The following is a 21,796-nucleotide window of genomic DNA, read 5'->3' as shown; positions in this document are numbered from 1 at the left end:
AGAAGTTGTGTGGAACTGTGAAAAAATAAGCAAAATATACAAACTGATTAGTTCTTGGGAAGATATGCAACATCAAGGACACTGGGAACGTAGGAGCGCCGTGGTCTCGTGGTAACGTGAGCAGCTGCGGAACGAAAGGTCGTTGGTTCTAATCTTCCATCGAGTGAAAAGTTTAATTTTTTATTTTCAGTTTATGTGACCAACTCTTATGTTTTCATCACTTTTTTGGGAGTGATTATCACATCCACAAGAAAACCTAAATCGGGCAAGGTAGAAGAATGTTTTTACCCATTCGCCAAGTGTACAAGTTAGGTGGGTCGACAACATATTCCTGTCGCACATGCCGTCACCAGTGTCGTATAGAATATATCATATGTGTTTTCCTGTGGAGGAATCGGTTGACCTATGACCTTGCGATCAAATGTTTTCGGTTCCCATTGGAGAGGCACATCCTTTCGTCTACTAATCGCACGGTTTTGCGATGCGGTCGCAAAACACAGACACTAAACTTATTACAGTGAACAGAGACGTCAATGAACGAATGGACAGATAGTAACTGTGCAAAAAAAAGAAAGTAAACTTTGCACTCGAGGGAAGACTTGAACCAAGAACCTCCCGTTTTGTAGCTGCTTACGCTACCACGGGACCACGGCGCGCCTGGTCTCAGATCGTCCATGATGTTGCCTATGTGGCCCATGGACTATTCAGTTAGTATATTTTGCTTATTTTTTCACAGTTCCACACAACTTCTTCCTGTTTTCTCAATTGATCTGTGTTCAGTTTATCAAGGCCTATCGACTGTGCCAACTTATAACTAAATCTGAGGGGGATGCGATAGGGAGGTTCCCTTGTTAGCAGGCCGTACTCTGATTTCGACGAGGTCCGACGGCCCTCGGATCGAATCCGTCTGAACGATTAATGAGGAGAACAGGTGTGTCAGCCAATCTGGACATAGCTTTTCGGCTATTTCCCACATCCGACTAAATGAATACCTGGATAGAACCAACCTCCCGCTCTCTTACACGATTCGCAATAATTTAGAAGATATTTGCACACTTTCGCATGGTATAACACTAGACGCAGATAGTTTGGAGAAAGGGGGGGGGGTAAATTTTGGTGACAGGAAAGGTATCCGGCCACCATCTACCGCTTGCATTGCAAAATCCATAAATTAACATGCCGACTCCGTGAAGATACGGGATAAAGGCCAGGAAAATAATAAGAAGAAATATTCGTTTAACATTGAGGTTGTTTAACTTGAAACTGCAGCTCCTTTCATTTGTTTTTTAAAACTCAGCTTAACCGTGAAGATGATAAGGGAGAATGTTTTGGTCTGAAGAATATATACCTTAACAAAATTGTTAAGGTATTCTTTAGTAGGCGCCGGTTATTTCCATAGAGACGGATTGTCCCTGCAATACGGGTCTCGGTACTTACTATGACGGGTGGCTGCGGCCTGGGGGTGACGAGCACCGTAGTGGGTGGCGGCGGGGGCGGCCGCGTGACGACCACCACGGGGGGCGGCAGGGGTTTGGCCACGACGACAGGCTTCTGCACGAGCACAGGAGGCACCGCGGGCGGGTGCGCGCCGGGGTTCGACTTGGTGACCACCGCGTTGAAGCCGTTCACGTCGTCCGCTGTGTAGCTGACGGTGCGCACCGACCCGTCGGCGTCCAGCACGCTGTAGCTGCCCTGAGGACACACAACACGCCCCCAGGTTCAAGTGAACAACACGGCTACAACTCCTCGCTGCACGATTATCTGCCAAATTACCTGCAAACACGTAAGCACCACTCTCGTCCAAAGCACTCTAAAAAACTTGTTGCATCTCTCTACAGTGTTTGACTATACACACTACAGCATTCCATGACACAGCGAGCAAGCAGTTAACGTTATACACTGAAAAAAAAATCGCAACACCAAAAATTAATTGATATACAGGGTGACACATGGGAGACGGACGGTTTTGATCTGCGTAGTACTGCGGGCGCGGTGGTGGGAGGTGGTCGTGGTGGGGATAGTTCTGATCCACACAAGACGCCATTTCGTTTACTCAGTCACTATGGAGCAGTGGGACTTTCAACGTGGAGTGTTTGTCTATGACAGTTTCGTGAAAAATGGTGAGTCTGTTATTGCTACGCAGTGATTGTTTCGTGGGCGGTTTACTGTCGGTCGACATGGAGCTGTTCCGAGCCATAACACAAGCCTCAGATGGGTGGAAAACTTCAGATCAACTGGAAACATACTGGATAAGAAGCATCCTGGCCCGAGACGCAGAGTAACGACACCAGAAAATGATGAAAGGACAAGGCAAGCGGCAGTCAGAAGCCCAGGACGGTCAGCTAGACGTCATGCTAGAGAGTTACGAATCAATCGTGAATCGGTTAGACGAATTTTTCATAAAGAATTAAAATTCCATCCCTACAAGATGCTCATTGTCCAACAACTTAAGGAAATTGATTTTGCCTTACGAGGAGCGGTCTAAGGCGGTGTAGTCATGGACTGTGCCACCGATCCCAACGGGGGTTCGAGTCCTCCCTCGGGCATGGGTGCGTGTGTTTGTCCTAAGGATAATTTAGGTTAAGTAGTGTGTAAGCTTAGGGACTGATGACCTTAGCAGTTAGGTCCCATAAGATTTCATACACATTTTTCTTACGAGAAGACTTCGCTTACAGAATGCAAGTGATTTTGGGATCGAATGAAAATGAAATTTTATTGAGAGCGATGAAGCTCATTTTCATTTAAACGGGACCGTGAATAAGCAACACCTACGTTACTGGGTTCCAGAACATCCACACCTTATCCACCAGCGTCCTCTACACTCAGAAGAAGTAACAGTCTGGTGTGCTCTTGGCTCTGTTGGCTTTATTGGACCTTATTTTTTTGAAGAGGACGGGGCCACAGTTACTCTTAATTCGGTTCGTTACATTCGTATGGCCTGCCGGGGCGGCCGAGCGGTTCTAGGCGCTACAGTCTGGAACCGCGCGACCGCTACGGTCGCAGGTTCGAATCCTGCCTCGGGCATGGATGTGTGTCATGTCCTTAGGTTAGTTAGGTTTAAGTAGTTCTAAGTTCTAGGGGACTGATGACCTCAGAAGTTAAGTCCCATAGTCCTCAGAGCCATTTGAACCATTTGAACATTCGTATGCTTGAAATATTCTTGACACCAGAACTAAGAAGACAGCGAATCCCTTTAAAACGCGTTTGTTTTCAGCAGGCTGGGGCAACATCGCACACCGCAAACACTTCAATGAAAGTTCTTAGACGCACGTTTCCTGGTCGGATTATCTCACGTTTTGGCAATGTTCCTTGGCCTACCACGTCTCCCAACTTTTCAGTATGTGACTTTTTCTGTGGGGGTACCTTAAGAACTATGTCTATAACCACAAACCACGAAATCTGGACGAGATGAAGAATGCAATCATTCAAGAAATTGCTACCCTCCCTGCAGAGATTTTAGTCAGTGTGATAGAGTCCTGCATTCGAAATGATGGACATCACCTTGACGACATTATTTTTCACAAATAACTTTGTTAACTAAAATGGCAAATAATGAGATTTGATTTTGTGTAAATAAACATGCATTAATTTTAAATTTGGCTGAGTATTTTTTTTTATTAAAAACAGTCCGTCTCCCGTGTGTCACCCTGTAGAAGTAATGACATTTCGGGAATACATTCGTGTTGGTAACATATGTAAGTGATTAACGTTGCAAGATCACTGGTTAATGTAAGGGCGACATTAGTCTTTGCAAATCTGGAATGCTGGTTCATTAATAACTAGTGTAACCGCCAGAATGTTGAATGCAAGCATACAAACGTGTATGCATTGTGTCGTACAGGTGTCGGATGCCAATTTGTGGGGATGGAGTTCCAAACCTGTTGCACTTGGACGGTCAATACAGGGACGGTTAGTGCTGGTTGTCGTCCGATGAGGTCCCATATGTGCTCGACTTGGGATAGATCTCGTGATCGAGCAGGCCGAGGGGATCTTTCAACACACTGTAGAATGTTGGGCTGCAACAGCGGTGCGTGGTCGAGCGTTATCCTGTTGGAGAACACCCGCTGCAATGCTGTTCATGACTGGCAGCAGAACAGGTCGATTCACCGGACTGGCGTACAGATTTGCACTCAGAGTGCGTGGGATAACCGCAAGAGTGCTTCTGCTGTTATATGAAATCGCACCCCAGACCACAGTTCCAGGTGTAGGTTCAAATGGCTCTGAGCACTATGGGACTTAACGTCTGAGATCATGAGTCCCCTAGAACTACTTAAACCTAACTAACTTAAGGATATTACACTCATCCATGCCCAAGGCAGGATTCGAACCCTCGAGCGTAGCGGTAGCGCGGTTCCAGACTGTAGCGCCTAGAACCTCTCGGCCATCCTGGCCGGCCCAGGTGTAGGTCCAGTGTGTCTAGCATGCTCACAGTTTGGTTGCAGGCCCTCAATGCCCTTCTTCAAACCAGTACTCAGCCATCACTGGCACCGAAGCAGAACCAGCTTTCATCAGAAAACTCGATAGTGGTCCACTCTGCCATTCAATGAGCTCTCGCTTGACACCACTGACGTCGGAAATAGCTCTGGTTTGGGATCAGTGGAATGCACGCTACAGGACGTCTGATTCATAGCTGTCTTTGAATTAAACGATCAGCGACAGTTCGTTGTGTCACTACGGTGCCAACTGCTGCTCCAATTGCTGCTGAAGATGCAGTACCATGTACCAGAGTCATACGCCGAACACAATGGTCCTCCCTCTCGGTTGTGACACGTGGCCGTCAGGAGCCCCGTCTTCTTGCGACCGTACATTGCCGCAACCACCGCTGCTATCAGTCATGCACAGTAGCTACATCCTGCCAAGTCTTTCTGCAATACCACATGAGGAACAGGCAGCTTCTTGAAGTCCTATTACACGACCTCTTTCCAACTCAGTGAGTTGTTGATAATGGCGTCTTTGTCACCTTAAAATCATTCCTCACTAACATCAAGTCATCACGCCCAGCCTCAAGAGTAACTAACGCTCACGGCCGTTACAGCGTGTATTTAAAGCAAACGTAATTTACATCCTCATTGTGGTCCTACTAATGCCACCTTCATGCGGCTGGCGTCAAATCTGAACAGACATCATCTTTCAGATGCAGAAACAAGCCAACCAGCTTCCGCGCATGTCGTGCAACTCCTTCTTGGTGTTGCGATTTTTTCCCATCGGTTTATTTAGCTAAAAGGCAACAGAGGCTAAAAGTAAATGCCTCATGCAGTTTCCATACTGGACCATTCCCAGAGTAAGGAGAAACTACTTCTGGTGCCCCGCAAAGTTCACTATTGAGGCCAGTCCCGTTCTTGTTACTTATACACGATCTTACATCAAATGTGGATAAAACATAATTGTACTCCTTGCTCATAATGTGGGCATCGCAGTCGTCTAATTGGAGTGCAGCAACGTAGTGACCATTGCATTAAATATTTAGTAAGATTATTGTACCTGTCTCATTACATTGCCTGTCAAAAAATGGTTCAAATGGCTCTGAGCCCTATGGGACTCAACTGCTGTGGTCATAAGTCCCCTAGAACTTAGAACTACTTAAACCTAACTAACCTAAGGACATCACACACATCCATGCCCGAGGCAGGATTCGAACCTGCGACCGTAGCAGTCGCACGGTTCCGGACTGCGCACCTAGAACCGCGAGACCACCGCGGCCGGCCACATTGCCTGTCAATTGAAAGACAAAAGCACGGTTGATTTAATTTCGTACGAGGCAATTATCATTAATAACAGAGCATGAGCAAAGTATGTACGTGAAATACAATTTTAGAAATTCCCGTGTATGCGTATTGATCACATACTGACCTGGAAGACACGCATTAAAAAATTTATCTAACGCAAGTGCCCAGCAACATTTGCTCAACGTTTAAGTGCAGATTTTTTGTGATGAAATACCTGGTGTCCATCCTCATAATTCATGTAGATAACTGCTTAAAAAGTTAGCTATACTAGGGGCAGATTCACATCACATTTACTCTCTTATGAATTTTATGGGGAAGAATCAGTTCAAATTTCAGAGTAGTTGTAGTGTTAAAAAATGTAGTACCAAGAAAAAAAGAGTTAATCTTTCTAGAAAGTAGCTTCACTCTTTCGAAGAAAAGCGCGAAGTATGGAGCTATAAAAATATTTGACGACCTATGTTGTGAATTAAAGGTACTGACACAATGAAACTATTTTTAAAAAAAAAGTTGAAATCATTTGTGCTTGACAGCTGCTTCTGCTGTCTAGGTGAATAGATTATATCAGCGTGTGATTGAACTGCATTTGTTAATTCTTATTTTAGATTAAGATTAAAGTAAAAATTCAATTATGTAAATGATTATAATGTAGACATATTTTCACAGAGGAAATGTATCATACTTTTAAACAAAATAACATGTCCATCATAGATTGTTATGGCCCACAGAACATAAATAACTAACTCTGTATTTGGAGGAAGCCAATCAAAAAATGGGTGTGCGGGGAGTGTATCGGAAGTACTTGAACGAACTCTGGGTATGGATTCCGTACTTAAAAAAGAGCAAAATATTCCGTTACACATACATCAAAAAATCCTTGGTTTCTGTCTTATTACTGAAACATCAAATTCTACGAGTTTCGAAGTGAAGCTGGAAATTACAACCAATAGTTTTCAGTAGCGTATTTTCTTTCACAGTTAGCATTTGTGGGTGTATGCAAATCGACATTATAGACTTGGTCTAAACACCAGCAGCAGTTTGGGATTAATGTCTACGGATGGGAATTGCAGAAGAGAGTATGGGTCGTCCGTATATTCTTCATGTGAACCGTCCGTCCAAAAAGTACCGAACTGATGTAATTCCTGACGTACAGACGATGTCAGCGCAATAACTACGGCGGCAGCTTGAACTAACAACTGTGAACAACAGATGTGCGTTAGCCCACTGATTTGTGAGTAGTCAGTGCCAAGCAGTGGTCGTGCGGCCATAGTGTGTCGACATTGCTGTGTCACAAATCCCAGTGGAGCAACGAACTGAACACGTTTAAATCAAATGTTCACTACATTTTCCAGGCTGCTTTGAAGAAGAGAAAATTGTGTGGTAAGTTTGTTCCACAGAACGTTGCTCCCAAAGAAATGCTACGACCTGTGGACGCCTGCCGCGACTTGATTGAAATGAAAACCGCGGGCAGTTGTTTTCCGAAAAAATGGTGACGAATGACAAGACCTGGTGTCCTTAACACGAGCCGACGACAACACGGCAAGATGCAAAATTGGTATCTGATGGTAGCGAACGTGACGAGCAAGTTGAACAATATCCAGAAGAAGGACTTTCATGACAGTTTCAGGTGGTGCTGTGAACGTTCTGTGCGGCGAGACCGTAGAATACCCGAATTATTAAAATCGTCATATTAACTTTTCTAGTCCAGAAACTTTTCGAACTCATTGAATATGTCTTACAAATGCGGTCTACGAGGGTATTAATCAGGGCACTCTTCCCGTCTTTCTACAGAAAACTGCCTCTTGAGTCTCACGCTGCTATGTGACGTTGCTCCAAATGTGATAGATGAAATTAGTCACGGCAGATGAATAAATAAGGAACGACACGGCCTACAAAATCCGCTCTCTGGATTACCATCCTGCGGACCATATAAATCAGATGGTTAATGCAGCACACATTTCTATTGCAAAGAGATTTAAGCAAAGTGTCAATTTTTTTACGTTTAATAATATTTGCACTGATGAACCAAGGAAACTGGTACACCTGCCTAATATCGTGTAGGGCCCACGCGAACACGCAGAAGTACCACAACACGACATGGCATGGCTCTGAGCACTATGGGACTTAACTTCTGAGGTCATCAGTCCCCTATAACTTAGAACTACTTAAACCTAACAAACCTAAGGACGTCACACATATCCATGCCCGAGGCAGGATTCGAACCTGCGACCGCAGCGGTCGCGTGGTTCCAGACTGTAGCGCCTAGAACCGCTCGACCACTCCGGCCGGCGACATGGCAGGGACTCGACTAATGTCTGCAGTAGAGCTGGAGGGAATTGACACTATGAATCCTGCAGGCCTGTCCATAAATCCGTAACAGTTCGAGGGTTGAAGATCTCTTCTGAACAGGACGTTGCAAGGCATAACAACTATGCTCAATAATGTTCATGTCTGGGGAGTTTGGTGGCCAGCGGAAGTGTTTAAACTCAGAAGAGTGCTCGTGGAGCCCCTCTATAACAATTATGGACGTGTGGGGTGTCGTATTGTCCTACTGGAGCTGCCCCAAAAATGGTCCCCTTGACTTAGAACTACTTAAACTAACCTAAGGACATACACATCCATGCCCGGGGCAGGATTCGAACCTGCGACCGGAGCAGCAGCGCGGTTCCAAACTGAAGCTCCTAGAACCGCTCGGCCACAGCGGGCGGCCGGAATGCACAATGGACATGAATGGATGCAGGTGATCAGGCAGGACGATTACGTACGTGTCACCTGTCAGTCATATCTAGACGCACCAGGGGTTCCATATCACTGCAACTGCACACGCCCCACACCATTATAGAGCCTCCATCGCTTGAACAGTCCCCTGCTAACATGCAGGCTTTGGGGATTCAATACCTGTACCGTCCATCCACTCGATACAATTTGGAACAAGACTTGACCGACCAGGCAACATGTTTCCATTCATGAACAGTCCAATGTCGTTGTTGACGGACGGAAGCGAGGGGTAAAGCTTTGTGTCGTGCGGTCATCAAGAGTACACGAGTCGTCCTTCGGCTCCGAAAGCCCACATGGATGATGTTTCGTAGAATGGTTCGAACGCTGACACTTGTTGATGGCTCATCATTGAAATTTGTAGTCATTTACGGAGGGGTTGCGCTTCTGCCACGTTAAACGATTCTCTTCAGTCGTCATTGATCCCGTTCTTACAGGATCTTTTTCCTACGCAGTGATGTCGGAGATATGAAGTTTTACCGACTACCTGATATTCACGATACAATCGTGAAATGGTCGTAAGGGAAAAACCCCATTTCATCGCTACCTCGGAGATGCTGTGCCCCATCGCTCGTGTGCCGACTACAACACCTCGTTCAAACTCACTTAAATCTTGAAAACCTGCCATTGTAGCAGCAGTAACCAATCTAACAACTGCGCCAGACACTTGTCTTATATAGTCGTTGCCGATCGCAGCGCCGTATTCAACCTGTTTACATATCTCTGTATTTGAATACGCATTGCTATACCAGTTTCTTAGACGCTTCAGTCTATATAAGGATGAAATAATAATAATGGAGTGTGACGAGGGCCTCCCGTCGGGTAGACCGCTCGCCTGGTGCAAGTCTTTCGATTTGACGCCACTTCGGCGACTTTCGCGTCGATGGGGATGAAATGATGATGAAAGACACACAACACCCAGTCGTCACGAAGTATAGAAAATCCCTGACCCACCGGGAATCGGACCCGGGACCCCGAGCGCGGGAAGCGAGAACGCTACCGCAAGACCACGAGCTGCGGACAGGATGAAATGAACTAAGAAAATAATAGATTTTTTCTTCTAATCGGAAATGACTTTGGATTTGTAACCGGTAGTGATCAGAAAAATCTACATACCGAAGAAATTTTACTCTCACGATTCCCTGCCAACAGCTGCTGATAAAATTTTCTTTATTAAGCTATACAGCCAATTTCGGTTCACAGGTATCCTGTATGTCTCTGGGAAGATCACATGGAAAACATTAGGAAATGAAACGACTGTATATCGCTAACTGGTGTACATGTAAACGAAAAATTCGCAAAATGAGATGGCACACGCTTATATAAATTCAAATGTCTACGGACTGTAAGGCACCACCTCCTTAAAATACAAGGGTTATTCGAAAAGTAAGGAGCGATCTGTCACGAAATGTAAACCACAGTAAAATACGAAGAAGCTTTGCACATATGTGTTGAGCAGTGTCTCTGGTGTGTCCATAGATAAAGTCACGTCGCTCTTCTCAGTTCTAACAAGGGAACCTCCCCATCGCACCCCCCTCAGATTTAGTTATAAGTTGGCACAGTGGATAGGCCCTGAAGAACTGAACACAGATCAATCGAGAAAAGAGGAAGACGTTGTGTGGAACTATCAAAAAAAATTAGTAAAATATACAAACGTAGTAGTCCATGCGCAAAACAGGCAACATCAAGGAACGTGTAAGCTCAGGTGCGCCGTGGTCCCGTGGTTAGCGTGAGTAGCTGCGAAACGAGAAGTTCTTGGTTCGAGTGTTCCCTCGACTGAAAATTTTACGTTCTTTATTTTCGCAAAGTTATGATCTGTCCGTTCGTTCATTGACGTCTCTGTTCACTGTAATAAGTTTAGTGTCTGTGTTTTGCGACCGCACCGCAAAACCGTGCGATTGGTAGACGAAAGGACGTGCCTCTCCAATGGGAACCGAAAACATTCGATCGCAAGGTCATAGGTCAACCGATTCCTCCACAGGAAAACACATCTGATATATTCTATACGACACTTGAGACGGCATGTGCGTCACATGACAGGAATATGTTGTCGACCCACCTAATTTGTACACTTAGCGAATGGGTAAAAAGATTCTTCTACCTTGCCCGATTTAGGTTTTCTTGTGGATGTGATAATCACTCCCAAAAAAGTGATGAAAACATAAGAGCTTGTCACATAAACTGAAAATAAAAAAATTAAACATTTCGCTGGAGGGAAGATTTGATCCAAGGACCTCTCGTTCCGCAGCTACTCACGTTAACCACGGGACCACAGCGCTTCTGGGCTCCCAGTATTCTTGATGTTGCCTATCTTATGCATGGACTACTCAGTTTGTATATTTTACTAATTTTTTTCATAGTTCCACACAACTTCTTCCTGTTTTCTCGATTGATCTGTGTTCAGTTTTTCAATGCCTATCCACTGTGCCAACTTATAACTAAATCTGAGGGAGGTGCGATGGGGAGGTTCCCTTGTAAGTGCACGGTGAGCGCGTAAAGATGCCTAGGAAACAGTGTGTCCCGTCGAGTATGGGTACCCGCCGCGAGATGTCGCCTGTTTCCATGCAACCCCACATAAAGTATCTGTCACACAGTTCCTCCGTCACCACAGTTCTCGGTCGCACACTGCAACGGCAATGACGGCGCCCCTGCAACGTTATTGATGGTAAGTGTTTGATCACCCACCATACAACCCGTACTTGGCTTACTCTGATTTTCCTATCTGCTCATATGAACCACTGGCTATGAAGACAACATTTTGGCACACATAACGAGCTGTAGTTCAGCGCAGAAGATTGTTGGAAAGCATAGGAGGCTGCCTTCTATGAATAGGATATTGGAAAATTGGTACAGCGCTATGACAGAGGTCTGTCGGAGCGGCGACTATGTAGAGAGGTAGCGGAAAGATACAGTTAACTGTTGCAAATAAAACAGTTTTTATTTTCACTGTGGTTTCCATTTCGCGACCGATCGTTCCTTACTTTCCGAACAGCCTCGTACATTGAAATTTTACTTTTACTTTTTTTGTATAGATTCTATCGTTTAAAAGGTAACAGAGTTTAGGAACTATTATGGAAAATGTCTCTTACTACAAAGATCTTAAATGGTGTTCGAATACGAACTTGCGGCGTGGTTATGAGGGCGAAGGCGTGGATGCCTCTGGTGAGCTTACCTTGACGATGCCTCCCTCGCGAGCCTCCCACTGGGACTTGAGGTCTCCCGTGCTGAGGTCACGCACGCCGTAGTTGAACCGGTAGGCCTGGTGCGCCTGTAACAGAAGAAATTACAACAGTCTTGACATAACCATTCCGTAGCAGTTCCGGTGATCTGGAAGACACGAATTCGAAGATTAAGAGTATTGTATGCAGAAGCGAAAAATATTTCTGGATAATGGGAGAAAGGGTCATGTGATATCGATTGGAAGCTCTTTGAGGTTGCTGATACATAGAACTGAAATTTTTCCATGTATCGCTCCGCTGAAACATCTGCTCTGCATCATATGATCGATGCAATGAAGCTCATCTGATGAGAGCAGACGCCTCTGACGAGTGTCTTCTGGCTATTACATCGCTGGTGACGGAAAACAGAAGAGGGAGATACTCGAATCATTAAACCACAACAGCTTTCAAAATTTTTTTATCTTTTCTTTGAATGGTTTACAGCCGTTCTCTTACTCTTTGCCGGCCGGTGTGGCCGAGCTGTTCTAGGCGCTTCAGTCCGGAAACGCGCGACTGCTACGGTTGCAGATTCGAATCCTGCCTCGGGCATAGATGTGTGTGATGTCCTTAGGTTAGTTAGGTTTAAGTAGTTCTAAGTTCTAGGGAACTGATGACCTCAGATGTTAAGTCCCATAGTGCTCAGAGCCATTTGAACCATTTCTTACGCCTTCTAGTGTATGGGAAACTCTTCACATTGCAAAACATTCATTCACTTGGGCTTCCAAGGGAACTGCGGTGGTACTCGTTTGTGCTATGACGGCTATGGACTACGTAAACATTATTGGCGACTACCTGCATTCCTTTATTCTTGGTGTTTTCCCGGACGGCTGTTACATCCTCCAGCACAACAACTCTCCGTGTTGCAAGATCAGAAAAGTGATCGTGTGTTATTCGTTTGAGGAGATTGGCGGGGAACTTATGTTGACATCTTGGGCACCAAATTCGCCTGATCTTAACCCTACGGAACACACCTGGGACGCTGTCCCACACAACCTTCGCGCCCGCATACCACCGACCCGTAATTTACGAAAACTACGTAACCTATACCTAGATATTCGATACCATTCGATACCACACAACTCCAGAAACCTACTAGGACTTGTCGATACCATATCACGCAGAATCGCAGCTCTATTGCGTTCCAGATGTGGACGAACACGCTATTAAGCATCGTTGGTAATCTCATTGCGTTCGCAACCGGATCCTAGAATCAACATTACTCGATATTTCGGCGATCCGTCTGTTCTCCATATTCCGTAGGGATGCTGTTCCTGCTGAGTTTCGCTGAAAACTCATTAATTTCCAGCGGCACTCAGTAGCAACAGCGTCTTTCCTGAAGATGGAGAACAGACGGATCGCCGAAATATTCAGTTATGTTGATTTTAGAATCCGGCAACAAACCCGAGGAGACTACCAACAATTATTACGCCGAGCATAATTATGCAGTCATGGCATTAAACAGATTCTCATAATGTTTTGTTTTAGTTTCAACGGATAGTCACCATATAACTCACCTAAACATGATTATGTGTAAAAATAAGTTGTGTCTACAGAATATGCCAAGTCAGTAACCGATGGTCTAAATCTTTCAATTTACTCTCTGTTATAACTCCTACGAACCTTTTGACCTACTAACAATGATTGGCTTGTCTGTCTTCCACTTTTAATGGCGGGTTGTCATCGTGTGAAATACTCCCGCGCCTCTGGCGCCACACACTCTATTAGCGCACTTTAATCAACGGAGTAGCCGCTTTCGCTCTCGAGTCATTATCTGGGCAGCCAGCAATTACTGCATAATGCGCTAATTAGACCCTGATTTATGCAAGCGACTCTGTTCACGAGTACGTGGCATGCAGAGCAGTTAATGCTTCTAAGACTCTTATACACTTAATTACTTTCTTTACTCCTCACACCTTCTAATTACGACATTTGTTGTCGGCGGGTAAAGCGACTTCGTTGCACATTTTGATGAAACACTGAGATGTGGCAGTGGCATGTTATTACCATATCCACGCTCATTTCCAAACATATTAAGTAATCTATTAAGTTGAGGTAAAGAATAAATTATTATACAATATGTTGTCAGATACGCAGCTCCAGCTGCAATTTACTAATGAAGTCCGCATCTAAATCCAACTTTTGGTTTGTGTGTTACGAATTTTTAATCCAGCAGAGCGGCAGAATTCAGGGGAAGGGGGTGTGAGTCATATTTGGCAATAGGTACGCAAAATGACGATGAACGGAAGTGGCAGAAGCGAGCCGATAAAAGTGGGTGGTAAACAGAAAATGGGCAAAAGAGACATCTAAAAGGTCTCGAAGTCTGGTGTAGGAATAATCCCAGCGAAACTAAAAATTAAGAGTTTTATTGGGGAGACAGCTTGTGGCAACAGTGAAATAACCCATGGCTGTCCCTGAATGGGGAGAGGGGATACAAAATGTTCCGCCAGTAAAACTACTGTTTGGATATGAAAGATACATACATCCTAAAATTCTTGCAGAAGTTGCTCCAAGTGAATACAAGCGCTAGTCACCGTTGGAGCTAATAGCAGTATTAATTACAGATGTTATGAAAAATGACGTATCTGAAATCAAAGGCGGAGAAAAGTTTAGGAATATGTTCCCTCGCTGAGGCAGATTGTGACGGGGATTGCCTGAGGGCAGACCATGTCGCTGGAGGCGATATAATCTCACTGGCGCACTAAACTGAACTTGTTGCTCGTCTGATGTTGCAAAGTAAACCCACGTACAATCACGTAGGAAGTGAATTTGGTAGGTGCATAAATGTTCTATTTTGACTGGTTGCAGTAATTACATTCTTAGATGTGGTTGTCTCAGATGTACAAAGCTTGTGTCAGTTTACTGCGTCAAGTCTCTCAGCTGCACTGCTGTGCTCACTGTCTTATTGTTTATAATCTCAATCTTCTTCTTCTTCTTCTTCTTTCTGCGAGTTTTCTACACCATACGGCGTCTCTCGCTGCCAAGTTTCCATCTACTTCTATCTCGCCAGTCCTCTTTTGCAAGGCCCTGTCCTCCATCACACGCCTTACGCAATCGCTCCAGTGTAGCCTGGACCTTCCCCTTTTTCTGTTGTTTGGAGGTCTGTAGTGCCACATTTTAGAATGCTGTCTTTCGTCTGGTATTTTTCTAAGATGTCCACACCATGCTAGCTGTTTATCTTCAATTGTGTCTAACACGTCCTTTGTAACTCCCATCTGTTTCCGTAGCACTTTATTTTTTATTTTGTTTCTTCTTGTTATTTCATAACGTCGTCTCCAAAACTCAGTTTCCGTTGCCTTTAATTTCTTTTCATTGATCCTGGAGATTTTTCACAGTTCACTACCACACGAATCAGTGCTGTCATATGTAGTTTCGTATAGCCTCCTTTTCAAATTTTTTGACGTAGTTTTGTTCCAAATAATGGGATGTAACTGCTTAATTGCCACCTTTTCCTTCCTTACTCTGTGCTTTATTTCCATATTGCTTCCACCCTTATCCGAAATGAATGCCTTAAATATTTACTTGATCGACTGAATTTTACTATATATCCACATCCATAACAAGGTCCCAATCTATGCCTGCGACAACCAAGTATTCAGTCTTCGTAAAGTTAATTTTCATGCCACACTGCTCATATTCTTCTTGAAGCTTTCTTAACGCATAAGAAAATCCTCTTCTTCCTCGGTGAAGATGACCTGATGGCCGGCGAAATTTAGAGAACACGATATCATCACCTACTCTAATTCCCTTATTTTTGCACTTCCTTTTCCAGTTTTTTTTCAGTGCATCGTTCAAAAATATTTTAAAGAGGGTAGACGCTAAGCAGCATCCTTGTCTCAGTCCTTTGCTAATCTTAAGTTTCTGTGATAGTAACTTCCCAGCTTTAATGCGACAAGTATTGTATAAATACAGCTTTCTAACGGCTTATACAACTACTGACGGTCTTGGGAGAGCCAGTCCTGACAAAACTCTACCATCTGGTGAGCAAGACGTATGAAACAGGCGAAATACCCTCATACTTCAAGAAGAATATAATAATTCCAATCCCAAAGAAAGCAGGTGTTGACAGATGTGAAAATTACCGAACTATCAGTTTAATAAGTCACAGCTGCAAAATACTAACACGAATTCTTTACAGACGAATGGAAAAACTAGTAGAAGCCAACCTCGGGGAAGATCAGTTTGGATTCCGTAGAAACACTGGAACACGTGAGGCAATACTGACCTTACGACTTATCTTAGAAGAAAGATTAAGGAAAGGCAAACCTACGTTTCTAGCATTTGTAGACTTCGAGAAAGCTTTTGACAATGTTGACTGGAATACTCTCTTTCAAATTCTGAAGGTGGCAGGGGTAAAATACAGAGAGCGAAAGGCTATTTACAATTTGTACAGAAACCAGAATGCAGTTATAAGAGTCGAGGGACATGAAAGGGAAGCAGTGGTTGGGAAGGGAGTGAGACAGGGTTGTAGCCTCTCCCCGATGTTATTCAATCTGTATATTGAAAAAGCAGTAAAGGAAACAAAAGAAAAGTTCGGAGTAAGTATTAAAATCCATGGAGAAGAATTAAAAACTTTGAGGTTCGCCGATGACATTGTAATTCTGTCAGAGACAGCAAAGGACTTGGAAGAGCAATTGAACGGAATGGACATCAACAAAAGCAAAACAAGGATAATGGAATGTGGTCGAATTAAGTCGGGTGATGCTGACGGAATTAGATTAGGAAATGAGACGCTTAAAGTAGTAAAGGAGTTTTGCTATTTGGGGAGCAAAATAACTGATGATGGTCGAAGTAGAGAGGATATAAAATGTAGACTGGTAATGGCAAGGAAAGCGTTTGTGAAGAAGAGAAATTTGTTAACATCGAGTATAGATTTAAGTGTCAGGAAGTCGTTTCTGAAAGTATTTGTATGGAGTGTGGCCATGTATGGAAGTGAAACATGGACGATAAATAGTTTGGACAAGAAGAGAATAGAAGCTTTCGAAATGTGGTGCTACAGAAGGATGCCGAAGATCAGATGGGTAGATCACATAACTAATGAGGAGGTATTGAATAGAATTGGGGAGAAGAGGAGTTTGTGGTACAACTTGACCAGAAGAAGGGATCGGTTGGTACGAAATGTTCTGAGGCATCAAGCGATCACCAATTTAGTACTGGAGGGCAGCGTGGAGGGTAAAAATCGTAGAGGGAGACCAAGAGATGAATACACTAAACAGATTCAGAAGGATGTAGGCTGCAGTAGCTACTGGGAGATGAAGAAGCTTGCAGAGGATAGAGTAGCATGGAGAGCTGCATCAAACCAGTCTCAGGACTGAAGACCACAACAACAACAACAACAACAACATCTTTGACCTTACAAGTTTCTGAATACTACTGTAACTATGGGAATTGCCTGTGCTTCACGCTATCGACGCTCATCTATCAGTGAAAGAATTTTAGTGCTTTTGAGCCAGTGCAGTTTGTGTCGCTCCTGTTATTTCCTCGTCTCATGTCGCAGATGCGCCGACCATCCCGTCCAGCGGACTTTCCTCGCAGTGCGTGTCAATCGTAACTGTGGCCGGCGCCGCCAGGCTGTTACAGTGTATCGGCAGCCGTGCGTGACGGCTCGGCGGCGAGCGCGCACGTGCCGGTGAAAGCACAACAGCACAGTCCACAGCCCCGGAGAGCGCGAAGCGCTCCGCTGCCCGCCAAGGCAACGCCGGCGTCTAGAGCAATTCGCCTCCTAGCCGGAAACTACGAGCCACTTGTCACCTGCGGAGCGGTACCTGCTTTAACTTACAACCTTCCAAAGAACTCTTTGTGGGATATCGTTTAAGTAACACCATGTAAACTTGCTCACGTAGTAGTGCAACACTTAATCTGGTTCAAATGGCTCTAAGCACTATGGGACTTAACATCTGAGGTCATCAGTCCCCTAGACTTAGAACTACACCGAACGAGGTGGCGTAGTGGCGTAGTGGACTCGCATTCGGGAGGGCGACAGTTCAATCCAGCGTCCGGCCATCCTGATTTAGGTTTTCCGAGATTTCCCTAAATCGCTTCAGGCAAATGCTGGGATGGTTCCGTTGAAAGGGCACGGCCGATTTCTTTCCCCATCCTTCTCTAATCCGATGAGACCGATGAACTCGCAGTTTGGTCTCCTCCCCCAAATCACGCCACCCACCACCCACTTAGAAGTACTTAAACCTAACTGACCTGAGGACATCACACATCCATGCCCGAGGCAGGATTCGAACCTGCGACCGTAGCAGCACCGCGGTTCCGGACTGAAGCGCCTAGAACCGCTCGGCCACAGCGGCCGGCCCCTCAGTCTGGGTTTTAACCGAGAAGATGTATTAGGTACTTAAAGTGCAATGAAATGAACAGTCTAATGTGTATGGACCACTGATTGTGAGTAAAACCTGACTTGGGAAAAAGAAAAGAAAAAGATAGCGTGAATGAAAGAAACAGAACATAAAAAGTAGAACAGTGCAGGCAAAGAGCATTCCTGGCCAAAAAAAATAATCTACTACTATCAAGACTCAATCTTAATTCAAGCAAGAAATTTCTGAGAATGGAACACAGCATTGTAAGGAGGTGAGTGACGGACTGAGGGAAAATTGGAACAGAAGAAGTATGTTGAAAACTAGGTGAACTGATTAGATAAGAAATAATGAGGTTCTGCACAGAAACGGAGAGGAAAGGAACATATGGATAACACTGACGAATAGAAGACATCATGGAATTATTGCTATGGTATCCGAAGGAGTTGTAGAGGCTAAAAATTGTAGAGGGAGACAGAGACTGGAATATAATAATGAATTACATGGGACGCAAGTGTCACTTTGAGATAAAGTGGTTGACACAGGAGAGGAACTTGTGGCGAGCCCCATTAAACCAATCAGAAGATTGACGATCCAAACAGATCAACACAAATGCGACGTGGAGAACGCGCCGATACCACCACTGGTCTTTGTTGGGAAGAACGCTTTCGACCTGCTTCCGATAGTGGGATGCACCGTCTGTCGGCAAACTGTAGTGCATGTACTGGTGATTGGGTCGCCGGGGGGGATACTGCAACTCACAGATGATAGTTTCAGGACATGCTTAACTGTCAGAGCGGTTCCCATGACGTCACTGGCACTTCTCTAACTTTGAACTTTCGCAAATAGCTGTTGTCCTTTACACAGTGGTGTGCAAAATTTAAGGACGAAAGAAACCATTGTATGAAGTGTCAGTGACAAGGAACATAGATTGATGGAACTTGGACCATTCACAGAGCTGCTGCAGTAGAGTACATAGTATGAGATGCATCGGGGGGACTTACTGCGGCTCGTCAAACATGCATCAACGACCGCCCAGCAGTTGTCAATCCCGCTGGTGTGGGAATGGAATGCCCTACCAAAAGACCTACTTTACAACGTTATGAGGCCACGTTACAGAGCATGAATTGCCATCTGTGATGATCGGCATAGCGTTACGGAGATGTTTAGCAAACTCAAGTGGCAGACTCTGCAAGAGAGGCGCTCTGCATCGCGGTGTAGCTTGCTGTCCAGGTTCCGAGAGGGTGCGTTTCTGGATGAAGTATCGAATATATTGCTTCCCCCTACTTATACCTCCCGGATCACGAATGTAAAATTAGAGAGATTCGAGCGCGCACGGAGGCTTTCCGGCAGTCGTTCTTCCCGCGAACCATACGCTTCTGAAACAGGAAAGGGAGGTAATGACAGTGGCACGTAAAGTGCCCTCCGCCACACACCGTTGGGTGGCTTGCGGAGTATAAATGTAGATGTAGATTGTTTTTCTCTTTTTATTTCTTTGGATCGTCCAAGTTTCATCGAGCTATATTACTTGTATCACTTGTAAATGACACATCATGCGAAAGTTACTTTCGCCCTTAAGTTTTCTACACCAGTATATTATGAATTAAGGTTCCATACCCCTTCTTCCTGTCTCTACATGAAGGCGAATCTCAGGAACTACTGTAGGGATTTCGTTACGGTTTTCGCTAATGGACCGACTCATTCAGAAGGAAGATTTGTATTTACAGGGTGAGTCACGTAAGACGTAACGTGAGCAGTAATATACGTATATCGAAACGCGGCTTTCGGTAAATGTTAGACCATCGAGGGGCACGTCCTTTTTTTGTTTGGTTAATGTTTTTAGCGCTGGTACCAACGGAGATATTGAAGCAAGTACTTTTTTTTTTTGATGGAACCGTATACTTTTTATAACTGCATTCGATAGCTCTCGAGAAGACAATTACAGTGTTAATGTTGACTTTGAAACCCATCGAAAAAAAATCGAGAAATTTCCTAAAATGTCAGAGCACGGTGGCCCGAAATAGTATTTGCGGTTCAAACACTGCCAAGCAGGCGTCCCGGGCCAGGCTGCGTAGTTGTATCTATATCAACATATATACTCCGCTAGCCACCAAGCGGTGTGTGGCGGAGGGCACAATTCGCGCCAAAGTCATATTCCCCCCCCCCCCTCCCTCTATTCCACTCGCGGATTGCACGAGGAAATAACGACTGTCTGTACGCCTCAGTACGAGCTATACGAGCTATAGTTTCCCTTATCTTTGAATGGTGATAATTGCGCGATTTGAAAGTTGGTGGTAATAATATATCGGCGAAGATCGGATTTCGGAATTTAGTGAGCAGCCCCTTCCGGTTAGCGCATCGTCTATCTGCAAGTGTGTCCCAATTCAAACTTTCTATGAGATTTGTAACGCTATCGCGATGGCTAAATGTACCAGTCACGAATCTTGCTGCTCTTCTATGGACCTTCTCAACCTCTTGAATCAGACCCAACTGGCAAGGGTCCCATACAGACGAACAATACCTTAAGACTGGGCGAACTAACGTATTGTCAGCAATTTCCTTTGTTGAAGGACTGCATCGCTTCAGGCTTCTATCAATAAACCGCAATCTAGGGTTTGCCTTGCCCGTTACTTATATAATCTGATCATTCAATTTGAGATCATTTTGAATAGTCACACCCAGATACTTGACGGATGTTACAGCTTCCAAAGACTGGGCACTTATTTTGTACTCATACATTAATGGAGATTTTCGCCTAGTTATACGTAGTAGGTTACACTTACTAATATTGAGAGATAACTGCCAGTCATTACACCACTTATTTATTTTCTGCAAATCCTCACTGATTTGTTGACATCTTTCGTGTGATACTGCTTTCCTGTACACTACAGCATCATCGGAAAACAGTCTAATGCCGCTGTCAATACTATCAAGGTAAGGTAGGCTTGCGCTACGAGAATAAAGCATTATTTCCCGTTCAACCAACTTCTGGCCTAGAAGGACCTTCACTTACCAATACTGTATATGGAAATACGACTTGGCCGAGAATCTAGCGTATCACAAAGGGCTTAGGAAAACTATTTCACATTTATGTCTCTCCCTGATTTACGTAAGCTGAAAACAGATGAACTGTTCATTCTTCAAAAATAAAGAGGTCTTATACGCTGCAAAAAGCAACTACTATATTAAATATCTAAATGTTAGAAGGAAGATTGACCTATCTTTTAATGTATGTGGCTGTGTGTTTCTTACAGCTAAAATATATGCTGCCAGACAACTGTCTCTACCTACACTGCTCTAAATTATATTATGTTGGTACATTCTTTGAACTAAACATTTTATTAAAAATACTTTGGTGAGCACTTGTACACCGCAAAATAAATATTCTCCTTAACGAAACGTCGTTTCAAACTCAACCTAAGCCCGTAATGTCAGTGTCACTAGCTACATGCAATACACGCTATCGACTTATTTGACATTGCAGTGCATTTTCGTACACACATGAATGAAATAAATAATGTACTAACAATGATCAATGTACTAACACCCAAATCACATAACATAAATTTTGTCTAGCAAAAAAAAGATAACTTTATCCTTTATTTAAGCATGTGCTTGAACTGTTGACCATGTACTGATAAGCACATTTGTAATCGCCGTTCGAAAGAGCGATGAACAGATGTAATTACAGTGGATGATACGGTAGAGCATGCACTGGTGATTCGACTGCATCATTGAGTGCTCCCCAAAGAAAGAAATCAAGAAGAGTCAAATAGGTGAA

General features: G+C 44.3%; 1 protein-coding gene across 1 annotated transcript in view; it reads right to left on the bottom strand.

Moving 5' to 3' along the window:
* The window catches only part of LOC126203233 (cuticle protein 19.8-like), a 75,489-nt gene that overhangs the window by 11,066 nt on the left and 42,627 nt on the right, over window positions 1-21,796 (bottom strand). Inside the window, exons 3-4 of the mRNA XM_049937479.1 lie at window positions 11,671-11,766; window positions 1,438-1,692 (exon numbers count right to left, since the gene is read on the bottom strand). Of these exons, the coding sequence (XP_049793436.1) occupies window positions 1,438-1,692; window positions 11,671-11,766 (351 nt within the window). The remainder of the gene's footprint in view (window positions 1-1,437; window positions 1,693-11,670; window positions 11,767-21,796) is intronic.

The sequence above is a fragment of the Schistocerca nitens genome, chromosome 9 (assembly GCF_023898315.1).
Source record: "Schistocerca nitens isolate TAMUIC-IGC-003100 chromosome 9, iqSchNite1.1, whole genome shotgun sequence".
In the NCBI taxonomy this organism is placed as follows: Eukaryota; Metazoa; Arthropoda; class Insecta; order Orthoptera; family Acrididae; genus Schistocerca; species Schistocerca nitens.
This window is presented reverse-complemented; position numbering and strand designations above follow the sequence as displayed.